The 12,667-nt window shown below is 42.6% G+C and overlaps 1 protein-coding gene across 1 annotated transcript in view; it reads left to right on the forward strand.

Moving 5' to 3' along the window:
- The window catches only part of ERMP1 (endoplasmic reticulum metallopeptidase 1), a 48,557-nt gene that overhangs the window by 20,109 nt on the left and 15,781 nt on the right, over positions 1-12,667 (forward strand). The window contains exon 7 of the mRNA XM_039356170.1: positions 3,218-3,430. Within this exon, the coding sequence (XP_039212104.1) occupies positions 3,218-3,430 (213 nt within the window). The remainder of the gene's footprint in view (positions 1-3,217; positions 3,431-12,667) is intronic.

Below are 12,667 nucleotides of genomic sequence, written 5' to 3' on the forward strand. Positions count from 1 at the left end.
ATAATGAAAATTGAAATTAATAGGCCCAAAATCTCAGCATCCTAAAGATAACGCTTTGAAAATAAAAAGTTCATGGATAAATATAACTAGGTAAATTAATTTTGCTTCTCCTATATTAAGGAGTTTGAGTAAAGTTAATTGATTTTAAAATGGACAGGAATGGGTGAATTTAACTCAGATGACCATCAGGTATACTACTGTGGGCAAGAATCCCTCAGAAGAAATGGAGTAGCCTTCATAGTCAATAAAAGAATAGGAAAAGCAATACTGGGATACAATCCCCAAAAGGACAGAATGATCTCAATTCGAATCCAAGGCAAACCATTCAATATCACAGTAGTCCAAATCTATGCCCCAACCACTGGTGCTGAAGAGGATGAAATTGACCGGTTCTATGAAGCCCTACAGCACCTTATAGAATTAACACCAAAAAATGATGTCCTTATCATCATGGGGGACTGGAATGCTAAGGTAGGAAGCCAAAAGATAACCAGAATAACAGGCAAGTTTGACCTTGGAGAACAAAATGAAGCAGGGCACAGGCTAATAGAATTTTGTCAAGAGAATACGATGGTCATAACAAACACTCTTTTCCAACAACCCAAGAGACGGCTCTACACATGGACATCACCAGACAGTCAACATAGAAATCAGATTGACTATGTACTCTGCAGCCAAAGATGGAGAAGCTCTATACAGTCAGTAAAAACAAGACCAGGAGCTGACTGTGGCTCGGATCATGAGCTTCTCGTTGCAAAATTTAGGCTTAAATTGAAAAAAGTAGGGAAAAGCACTAGGCCACTCAGGTATGAACTAAATCATATTCCTGATGAATATACAGTAGAGGTGACAAATAGATTTAAGGAACTGGATCTGATAGACAGAATGCCTGAAGAACTATGGATGGAAGTTCGCAACATTGTACAAGAGTTAGCAACTAAAACCATCCCAAAGAAAAAGAAATGCAAGAAAGCAAAATGGCTGTCTCAGGAAGCTTTGCAAATAGCTGAGGAAAGAAGGGAAGTGAAAGGCAAAGGAGAAAGAGAAAGATACACCCAATTGAATGCAGAATTCCAGAGAGTAGCTAGAAGAGATAAGAATGCTTTCTTAAATGAACAGTGCAAAGAAGAAATAGAAGAAAACAACAGAACAGGGAGGACCAGAGATCTCTTCAAGAAAATTGGAGATATGAAGGGAACGTTTCATGCAAAGATGGGCATGATAAAGGACCAAAATGGCAGAGACCTAACAGAGGCAGAAGAGATTAAGAAGAGATGGCAAAACTACACAGAAGAACTATACAAGAATGAGCTTAACATCCCATATAACCACAATGAGATGGTCATTGACCTCGAACCAGACATCCTAGAATGTGAAGTGAAATGGGCCTTAGAAAATCTGAGCAACAACAAAGCTAGTGGAGGTGACAGTATTCCCGCTGAGCTATTCAAAATCTTAAAAGAAGATGCAGTAAAAGTGCTACACTCAATTTGCCAGCAAATTTGGAAAACTCAACAGTGGCCACAGGATTGGAAAAGGTCAATTTACATTCCAATTCCAAAGAAAGGCAATGCCAAAGAATGTTCAAACTATCGCACCATTGAACTCATTTCACATGCTAGTAAAGTTATGCTTAAAATCCTACAAGCTAGACTCCAGCAGTATGTGGATCGAGAACTACCAGAAGTACAGGCAGGATTTCGAAGAGGCAGAGGAACTAGAGATCAAATTGCCAACATACGCTGGATCATGGAGAAAGCTAGGGAGTTCCAGAAAAACACCTACCTCTGCTTCATTGACTATGCTAAAGCCTTTGATTGTGTGGATCACAACAACTTGTGGCAAGTTCTTAAAGAGATGGGAATACCAGACCATCTCATTTGTCTCTTGAGAAACCTATATGCGGGTCAAGAAGCAACAGTGAGAACTGGACACGGAACCACTGATTGGTTCAAAATTGGAAAAGGAGTCCGGCAAGGCTGTATACTGTCGCCCTGCCTATTTAACTTATATGCAGAGCACATCATGAGAAAGGCAGGGCTAGATGAATCAAAAGTTTGAATTAAGATTGCCGGGAGAAATATCAACAACCTAAGATATGCAGATGATACCACTCTAATGGCAGAAAGTGAAGAGGAACTAAAGAGCCTCTTGATGCGGGTGAAGACGGAGAGTGCAAAAGTTGGCTTGAAACTCAACATTAAGAAAACCAAAATCATGGCATCCGGCCCTCTCAATTCCTGGCAAATAGATGGGGAAGAAATGGAGGTAGTGACAGATTTTATTTTTCTGGGCTCAAAGATCATCTCAGATGGGGACTGCAGCCAAGAAATTAAAAGACTCTTGCTCCTGGGGAGGAAAGCTATGGCAAATCTAGACAGCATACTAAAAAGCAGAGACATCACCCTGCCAACAAAAGTGCATATAGTCCAGGCCATGGTTTTCCCAGTTGCAATATATGGATGTGAAAGTTGGACCATAAGAAAGGCTGAGCGCCAAAGAATTGAGGCCTTTGAACTATGATGCTGGAGAAGACTCCTGCGAGTCCCTCGGACTGCAAGGCATTCAAACCGGTCAGTCCTAGAAGAGATCAACCCCGACTGCTCTTTAGAAGGCCAGATCCTGAAGTTGAAACTCAAATACTTTGGCCACCTAATGAGAAGGAAGGACTCACTGGAGAAGGGCCTAATGCTGGGAAAGATTGAGGGCAATAGAAGAAGGGACGACAGAGAATGAGATGGCTGGATGGAGTCACTGAAGCAGTAGGTGTGAACTTAAATGGACTCCAGAAGATGGTAGAGGACAGGAAGACCTGGAGGAACGTTGTCCATGGGGTCGCGATGGGTCGGACACGACTTCGCAATTAACAACAACAACAATTGATTTTAATGACTAAAGACAATTTAGATATCATAGCTTAGTTTTATACTGTTTTCCTTGAATTTTTCCGTTATTACATCTTACTTGCTTCTTTATCATTATTGACCCTGCAGTTCACTGAATTATTTCTTTATATTAAGGTTTTGTAGCTATGTTTTAAAAACTCAGGCCTTCAGTATATTGAATTTTGTCCATTTACTGTTTCCCTTTCAATTTTTGTTTCAAGAAGTAAATAATTTCAAATTCCAATTGTTTCATGACATAATATTAATGAAATGGTGTGCTGATATACTTAAGAAAAGACAAATCCTTAATATATACTGTTTTTCTCCCCAAGGTGACAATATCTTAGCTGTGCTAAAATACTTAGCAAAATCGGATATATTAACCAAATCTCAGGAGTATCGACATGGAAATGTTATCTTCTTTGATGTTCTTGGCATGTTTATTTTGGCTTACCCAGCTCGTGTCGGTGCCATTATGAATTGTGTCATTGCATCAGTTGCCATGCTTTATATCAGCAAAAAAGTTCTACAGCCAAGGAAAAAAGGTAAGTTCATTTCATATTCTGTCCCACACAGGCATACTCAAAAATAGGCTAGGAGACTAGAAGAAACAGAAGGAATCAGCTGCTGGTAGGGAAGCTCTGGTTTTGAAGGAAAACTGGACAGACGATCCTGAGAGAGATTCTTCCCTCTATACAGAAACAAAAAGTGTTAAGCTGAGATGGAAAAAAGTTAAGCAATACTAAGAACACTCCAGTAATCCCAGCAATTCCTTTCTTTTCTTCTCTCTCTCTAATCAAGTCCAGAGAAAAATGGAGAGAAACAGGGAAGATAAAGGGGGATAGTTGCTGATAGATCTAGTAAGGAGACCCAGTGTTAGAACTGTGACTTACACCTGTTGTAAATTCCTTCTGTAAATAATCTTTGTAAATAAGGTTTGTAAATGGAAGATCCAATGCAAAGTATATAGGAGATGTTACACATGCAGTGATAACAGCTTTATCAGAGGACAGGTTGCCTGCAAAATGGCCAGCATCTGGATTGCTGCTGCCCTGTCCCATGAAGACCTGAGGGGTCCTTGGTGCTCTCTGAGCTTGGTGATTTTTTTCTAGACATTTCATTACCCCAACTAGGTAACACCATCAGTGAATTAGGAGTGGGGTTTGCCCTCAGTTTATATTCTAGTGCAGTGGTTCTCAACCTGTGGGTTGGGATCCCATCTGGGGTCGAACGACCATTTCACGGGGGTCGCCAAACAACGCAGTCCGCCATTTTTTTCCCCTTTTCCTTAGCTGAGCTACTCCCTTTTATTCTATTGGCTTTTGAAAGCCAATAGAATAAACTCTCTTGAATAGAGTCTAATTCTATTGGCTTTCAAAAGCCAATAGGAATTGTCCAGGCTGTCTCTGCCCTGCTGAGCCCGCCAAAAGTCCCATTCTGCAAACGGTGCTGCACCAGTTGAGTAGTCCTCGATTTACGACCAGTTGAGTAGTCCTTGACTTACGACTGGTTGGGGGTCGTGGCATTCAAAAGGTTGAGAACCACTGTTCTAGTGGCTTGCCCATCAATGTTGGAGGTTCTTTGGTTGTGCTGTTTATTGTTGGCTTGTTTGGCAGTTCCTTGATTAGGATATTGTTTACTTGATTGTGGTCTGATGTTAATCTTGGGGTTAATCTATGTTCATCTGGTGGCTGATTGCTGGCGGGGAGGTGTTTTGGTCTTTTTGTTCCCCTTTTGGCTTGTTGATTGTCTCTTTTGCATAGTGTATTGATATTGTTTATGTCTATGTGTCTATTGATGGCTAATTTGTTAAGAGTGCCTGGCTTTTAGAATTTCCCACATTTTTGGATTTGACTCGGTCTAAGAAGGTCACAGTTTCCCAATGGAAACTATGGTTAGGTCTGTCCATATGTTGTGAAATTAAAGAGTTTTCATCATGTCTTCTGAGTGCTAGATTGTGTCCATAGATGCGTTCTGCCAATCTTCTGCCTGTTTGTCCTACATAGTCGTTGTTGCAGTCATTGCACTGTAAGTTGTAAGTGATTCCTGTTTTTTCTTCTGGGGCTGCTGGGTCTTTTGGTTTACTTAGGATGTTTTGAAGGGCTTTAGCTGGCTTCTGTGCTATGCTGATTCCATGTGGTTGTAGTAGTCTATTGGTGGTTTCTGAGATGTTATTGAAGTATTGATTCACTCTCCTCTCCACCAAAATAAAAAATAAGGGGAAAAGACCTGCTGGTCTTAGCAGAGAATGTTCCAAATGAAAAACATGAAATATGATCTCTACTTGTACATAAGAATATAATAGCAGCAAAATTAATTCACAAGGATTGGTCTAGATTAGAACAAAACCTGGTACTCTAAAATCCGAATCAAGGAAATATTGTTAAACAATCCAGGAATCATTTGTTGCTGTTCTGTAATACAGTAGTCATTACTCAATGAGCATTAGTAGAGATTAGAAAACTCTTCCTCAATTTTAAATTAATTCCAGCTTAGAATATTGTCCACATTTGGACAATAATTTGCTCTGTCTCAGCTACTAATGGCTGAAATAATCTGTTCTAAACCTTTTTTAAAATAAGTCATATATAAGATTTATGATCACTTTTCTTATTGGATAGCAGATTAAGTTGCAACCATTTAAAAGCAATGTTTTCTTGATTCTTTGCAACTTTGGAATTCAGAACTTTCTGCTGTTTCTTATAATTATAATAAATTATAGTAAATAATGTAATCATAATTCCCATTGTCTATTGCTGTGTTATTGGCTATTATTACCTGTGTGGTTAAAATAATCCTGCAATACATTAATAATGCTGCCTTCGAAAATTAAGCTGTTATTAACTATGACATTTTCTTCTCTCTGTTCTTATTAAGATCTTTCTGAGAATATCTAGAACCAGTACACATTTCCGAGTGAATGTTCTTTTGCCAGTGGTATTCCCAAAGCAGTGCCTTTTCTGTTATAATCCACAATGGCTTAAGTTCTATAGAAAGCCATCCAGACTCTTTTAAGTTAAGCTCAGCTCCTGATGATGTGTTTTTTAAAAATGTTTTATTGATTTTCTAATTTTATGTTTGAGTGTTTAAGAAGTAACGTGGCGGCTGAGTTAATCGATAATTCAATGACATACAAGTATCTTTAGTACAAGTCTCAAATTACCACATTAAATATTTCCTGTCTTTTCCCCTTAGTATTTATTGTCTCATGTTTAAACTAATACAATTCTTATTATATCAATTAAATAAAAAAAACATTCTTACATTTATCAATAATTTTTACCTTATATATATCCTAATTATTTTAACATTCAGTCTTCATAAACAATCAGTGTCCTAATTAGTTTTTCCCAATTTTTGGTTTCCCATTAATATTTGAATTTAACATTTAATATTTATAATTTCCAAGTTATAAGTAACCAAAGTTCCCCCTTTATTACAGTTCATCACAAAGTCTAATATTCAGGCTACACGTCTTGTCTATTTGAATATATTCTATTTCTCACCATCTTGCATCATCTAATTAATAATAAATATAACATCCTTATTTTCTACTAATTTCCAAATGTCTTAAATTTAGTAACCAAAATTTCCCTTGTTTCAACATCAAATACTTCTTCTTTTTCTCTTAATGTCTACTATCTCATATTTAAACTAGTACAGTTCTTATTATATTAGCTAAGTAGAAACATGTTTATTATATTTATCAATAGATTTTTAGCTTATGTATATCTTAATTACTTTTACATTCAACCTTTATAAACAAATCAGTATTCAAATTTAACTTTTAATATTTATACTTCCAAGTTTTAAATGATCAAAGTTTTCTTTATCTTAAGTCATAACAAAATCTAGTATTCAAAGTATCTAGTAATCAAGTATTCTAGTATTCAAAATCTAGTATTCTATATCAGTATATTCTATTTTAATCCTCACTAATAAGTTAAAACCCCAATTTTCTTCAGTCTTATTCTAGCTTTCTTTCTTTGCCAACTCGCCTTCCATATCCATGCTTTTAAGTCATCAAATAGAACTCCCTCTGTTATTGTATATATTTTTTGAGATAAAAGAGGCCATCCAGTCGCCGTTTTTTTGGGAGGGCTAACAAATCATCTCTCTATTATTCCATCTTGACGTGGTTGTCCTAAAATGTTTATCTTCCCTTCAGTCTGTTCTTCTTCTTATTCTCAGGTTTCTTCTGGTTTATATAGAAAGTCTTTTCCATTTTCAGTGTTGTCAATCCCTTTTCTGGGTTTTCTGTTAATTGTGTTTGTTGATCAGTTGAATTTTCTATCATAATATTTGATTGTTCCACTTCTATTATATTCTGGGTAGTTGATTCTTTAAATGTAATCAAAGTTTGGGTTCGCATATCTAGGCTGATATTTTGTTCTTTTCTGTAGCATCTTATTTCATCATTAGCTATAAGAATAGTTTCATAAATTACTTTCAACATAGAATCTGTTCCTGATCTTCATCCATCAGTATAGAACACAGTTGAGCTTCTCACAGCTGATATCTGCCAAGGTTGCAAAGGTCTTATCTATAGTCTGGGCTTCAAGCCAAGTCTCTTTTAGACCAGTGGTTCTCAACCTTCCTAATGCCATGACCCTTTAATACAGTTCCTCATGTTGTGGTGACCCTCAACCATAAAATTATTTCCGTTGCTACTTCATAACTGTAATTTTGCTACTGTTATGAATCATAATGTAAATATCTGATATGTAGGATGTATTTTCATTGTTACAAATTGAACATAATTAAAGCATAGTGATTAATCACAAAAAACAATATGTAATTATATATTGTGAAATATTTATTTCTAATTACAAATAAATGAAATTTTGTCTTGAAGCATGGGTGCTCCACCTATGGCTCTGAAGGGAGACCTGACCTTTTCTCTTCTTTAAATGAGCCCTTGAAGTTGCCTGATTAGGTTAAGCATGACCTGTGAAAAATTAATATGATTGTGTATGGGGGGGAGTACTTATGGGGTGGGAGAAAATAAGGATTAGTTGAGGTGATACTCAAGGGGAGCTATAATTGTAGACATTTGTTGTCCATGTGTGTGATGTGGCCCACACAATTTGCCTCTTCAGCCTGAGCCACTGCCCATTTTTCTACCTCCAGCTGAAATTCACTGTGTGTGTGGAAGAGGACCCCTGTCCTTCCAGGACAATTGATCCTAATGACCTTCAGGGCTTCTCTCTCTGAAGAAGGCAGAAGGGAAACCTTGGTTCTTTTATGACTCATGGACTTCAACTCCCAGAATTCCTGAGCCAGCATAGCTCAATTCTGGAGCTGTGCCTGCCAGAATCTTAGAGATTTTTGGAAGGAGGTCTTGTCCACTGAGGCAGAGGCAGCAGAAGGGAAATCCATTCCTTCCTCCCACCCCACTGCTGATTCCAATAATCAACTGCTTTTGGTGCAGCAGCCAGGGCAGGAAGAATGGGGGCATTACTGCAGCAGCTGCAAGAAAAGGCCCCTTGGAGCTTCTTGATTCCACACTAAGAGCAGATTCATTTTGCCCCCCCCCCTTCCCGGCTTTCCAGAGGCACACTAGGAAACAGAGAAAAGGCAGGCAGGAGGAGAAAGGGAAACACATGCTACAGACCAAAACATCCACCCAAAGCAGGTTTCATCTTCAAAGGCCCCCCCCCTTTGATCTCTTCCCTTTTCACTGCCTGGACCAGTTTTCTTTCTCCCACCTGTAATGAAATGGCGCTCCCTTCCCCTGCATCCCACAAGTAGGAAGCCATCAAGGGGGGGGAGGAGGGATGGAGCAGCAGGAATCAAAAAGTATGTGCTGTCTTAAGGAGGGCTGCAGGGATCTCAGAGGAGGAGAGGACAAGGGAGGGGAATCAGCTGCCGTGGGAAGAGAGGAAAAAGCTATTATACTTTTATGCCCACCACATAAGTAGGGACAAAGCTCCCACATTTATCATTAGTGTGATCTATCACTGGGAATTTAGGGGATCTAATGCAAACTTCCAATTGTGTGAGGATGGGTTATCTGGGAGCTCAGTTAACTCCTATGCAGCAACTGCCACCAACTTACTTCTCAGAGTTGTGATAAGAGTAATAAAAACAGCTACGCTCTTCATTAGGTTTTGCATTATCACGGGTGGACTGTTTTTGCATGGGGATTGTGTTTTGTTTTTTCCTAACGTAGGACACCTTCGACATCATAGGAAAGCAAGGGCATTATCTTTTAGCAATGGAGATGTCCTGAGCAGCTTTTTCTGCGAAGCGAACAAACATATCACTATCCCTCCCCGACTCCGGAGCATGAAGAGACTGCTCCTTCCTTTTATAAACCGCCCGCCTCAACGTAAAGCTTGCCGGGCTTCTTGCAAGCTCAGTCGCGTCTGCGTGCCTTTTCGCGAGATCTCGAACCTTGGTTTTCTTCCTCCACAGCAGAAAAGTCGGGGAACTTTCCTAGCCGTCCAGCTATCCGTCCGCCCATGGAGGAGCAGTGGCTTCATAGGCCTGCCCATCCCCCCTTTGAGCCGAGCGTCAGTTTTATAACCTGCCATCTGCCTCAAAGCACTTCTCCGTCGTGAGGAGGTGGAGGTAGCAGCCTGCCGGGCAGATGCCTTCTTCTTCCTCTCCCTCTTCCCTGAAACGATGAGAGTAGGATGCTGCTGGCTGGGTCACCCTGCAGGGGAAAACAGGGCTCTTTCTCTGAAAGGCGTTTTAGCCAGCTGAGGCTCCTGGTGGCAACACAGCAGACAACCTCTACCCCAAAGCACGCCAGAGCCAGGCCAGCATCTGTGAGCTCCAGAAGCAGCGCCCGAACACGACTCCACCCTCACTGGGCCAGATCCTTCCCTGCTCGGGCTTTCCTCCGCCTCCTGCTCCCCTTGCCTGGAGACGGACAGAGGAGCGGTGTCTCGGTTCCTAAGACCATCAGAAATATGTGTTTTCCGATGGTCTTAGGTGACCCCTGTGAAAGCATCATTCGACTCCCAAAAGGTCGTGACCCACAGGTTGAGAACCACTGTTTTAGACCAGGGCCTGTCAACCGGTGGTACGTGTACCACTTGTGGTACGCAACCACCTGGCTGGTGGTATGCGGCATTGCCTTCCTCCCCCCGTGGCATCGCCTTCCTCCCCCTGCTCCGCTCCTTCCCACCTCATTTGTTTGTGGAAAATACGCTGCTTGGTGGCAGCCTGCACAAACTTTACCGAATGTGCCCTGCAGGAGGCGCGTGAAGAGCGCAGGCGCAGAGCAAGGCCCCACCCTCCCCAGGGACTCATTGTGCAGCAACTGGTTTGACTTCTTGTGCACTCAGATCAGGGAAGGGGAGGCCGCCACAGCGCCAAACTCCTGCACCTGTCAGCTGGCGACCCCCCAACATGCACTTGTCAGCTGGGAGGTCTGGCCCCAGTGCTGGGCGCCGGTCTCCTTTGCTACCCCGCAGTCGTCCTCAACCCCTCCCCCAGCCCGTTCATGTTGAGCCCGCCAGGGCTTGACAGGGAGAGAGGGAGGGAAGGAGGAAAGGATTCTTCCTCCTCCTCTAAGGTTCAAAGCATGATCAGCTTCCCAAGGGTGCCACAATCCCAATTCATGTGTTTCTGCCGTACCTCCTCGGCGCTCCCAGGAATGGGGCGGGTAGAAGAAGGCTAGGCTAGGCAAAGAAAAGCTACAGAGCCGCGAGCTCAGATTGCAGGCAAGGCGGGGAAGGGGGTGAAGAAGAGGAAGGGGATTGGGAGAGAGGAAACGCCAAGCTTGTCCTCGCCTCTCCCAAGAACCTCCTGCGCCACCTCACAGGAACACCTGGTTTCAGATTTACGCTGCAAAAGTTTTTCTTGCACAGAGGAGAGAGGAAAAACAATTGCGGAACACTTGGGAGTCCCTTGCAAGGCACCATGTACCTTGGTGCTTATTTCCTAATGCCTCCCCCCCCCCGTGTTTTCTGCTCCATCTTGAATTCGCCTCCCTTCCACTCTCCTTGCGCAGCCATTTCTATGGTCTTAATACAGCCCTCAGTCTGTCTCACTTTCAACACCCCCTAAAATTCTTCATTCAGGCAGGCTTCCAGAATTCGGCTGCCAGGATGCAGGTAACCCCTCCCCCCTGTCCTGCCGTCTCCCACGGCACCGCGCCGCTCTGCGTCCCGCGCCTCCGTATCTCAAGCCTCTGCACAGAACTGCTGGTGTTATGCTTGAGTGGAAGACTTTTTCTTTTACAGAGGGGCGGGTGGGCCCGACATTTGCGGGCAGGCAGGACCCCGCCCACCGAGCCGCCTCCTTCCCATCGCCCTCCACTCCAGCCGGCTCCATCGCCAGACCTCCCAGGTGACGGGTGCAGGTCCGGAGGTCGCCAGCTGACGTGCTCCCCGCAGCCAGCGACCATGCAAGCCCTGGCAACAGCTCCAGCCAAAGAAGCAGGCGGCTGGGAGGCTGCTGCGGCACCTACCTCCCGCACCCATCAGCTTGCGGCCCCCGGACCTGTGCCCGTCAGCTGGTCCAGGGGCAGGCAATGCTTTGGCAGGTGTGGAGGACAAAGGGGAGGCCGCCGCAGCGCAAAACTCCTGCACCCGTCAGCTGGTGACCCCGGACCTGTGCCCGTCAGCTGGGAGGTCTGGCGACGGAGCCGGCTGGCGTGGAGGGCAATGGGGAGGCGGCGGCTCGGGGGGCGGGGTCCTGCCTGCCCGCGAACGTCAGGCCCACCCGCCCCATCTGTAAAAGAAAAAGTCTTCCGCCCAAGCATAATGTTTAAGGATTTTAAGGATCTTTGAGAGGGAGAGAGAAATAGAGAGAGGGAGAGAAAGAGGGAAAGAGACATAGAGAGAGGGAGAGAGAGAAAGAGAGGGAGAGAGAGAAAGAGGAGAGGGAGAAAGGGAGAGAGAGAGAGAAAGAAGGAGGGAGAGGGAGAGAAAGGGAGAGAAAGGGAGACAGGGAGAGAGAAAAAGAAAGGGAGATGGAGAAAAAAGGGAGAGAGAGAGGAGGGGAGGGAGAAAGAAAGGGAGAGAGAGAAAGAGAAAGGGAGAGAAAGAGAGGGAGAGAGAGAAAGAAAGAAGGAGAGAGATTAAATTAGTAACATGGTTGTTCAATGAATCTGGTTTCCCCACTAACTTTGCTTCTCACAAGATTCCAAAAGATGATCACATGACCCTGGAACAATGTGACCATCATAAATAAGAATCAGTTGCCAAACATCCGAATGTAAATCACATGACCCTGGGGATGCTGCAATGGTCATAAGTGTGAAAAATGGTCATAAGTCACTTTTTCCAGTGCCATTGTAACTTTGAACAGTCACCAAGCAAACTGTTGTAAGTTGAGGACTACCTGTACTTTATCACTTTTTTCCTTTTTTTTTTGTCATCCAGCATTTGACACCTTGCTGGGTGACTGGTGGTACTCAAATGTTGCCATATTCTAAAAGTGGTACAATCGGTGAAAAGGTTGAAAAGCCCTGTTTTAGACAATAGCAAATTGTAATATCAGGTTTAGTCACAAGATGTCACCTATACCATTTAAGATTTTTTTCTTTCTTTTTAAGTCCAAAATTTTAATAATCCTTTTTCCAATTTGACTTCTTTTTTGTAAGTAAAAACCCAAGTCTTCAATAAGAATAAGAGATCTTTTAGTCCTTAAGTTTTAGAAAGATAAAAATCCAGTTAGGATCAGGTTATTCTTTCTGGTTAGTCAGAGGGTGGGATAGAATTTCCTTTCCCTCTCTCCAGAGGGGGGAAAATACTTTGGGCAGCTTATACAGGTAGAAAAAATAGTTAGGCTTGTAGAGAGGTTCAGATCTCACCCAGTCTTGTCCA

Source organism: Crotalus tigris, unplaced genomic scaffold (assembly GCF_016545835.1).
Source record: "Crotalus tigris isolate CLP2741 ecotype Arizona unplaced genomic scaffold, ASM1654583v1 scf7180000018786.1720131, whole genome shotgun sequence".
NCBI classification, from domain to species: domain Eukaryota; kingdom Metazoa; phylum Chordata; class Lepidosauria; order Squamata; family Viperidae; genus Crotalus; species Crotalus tigris.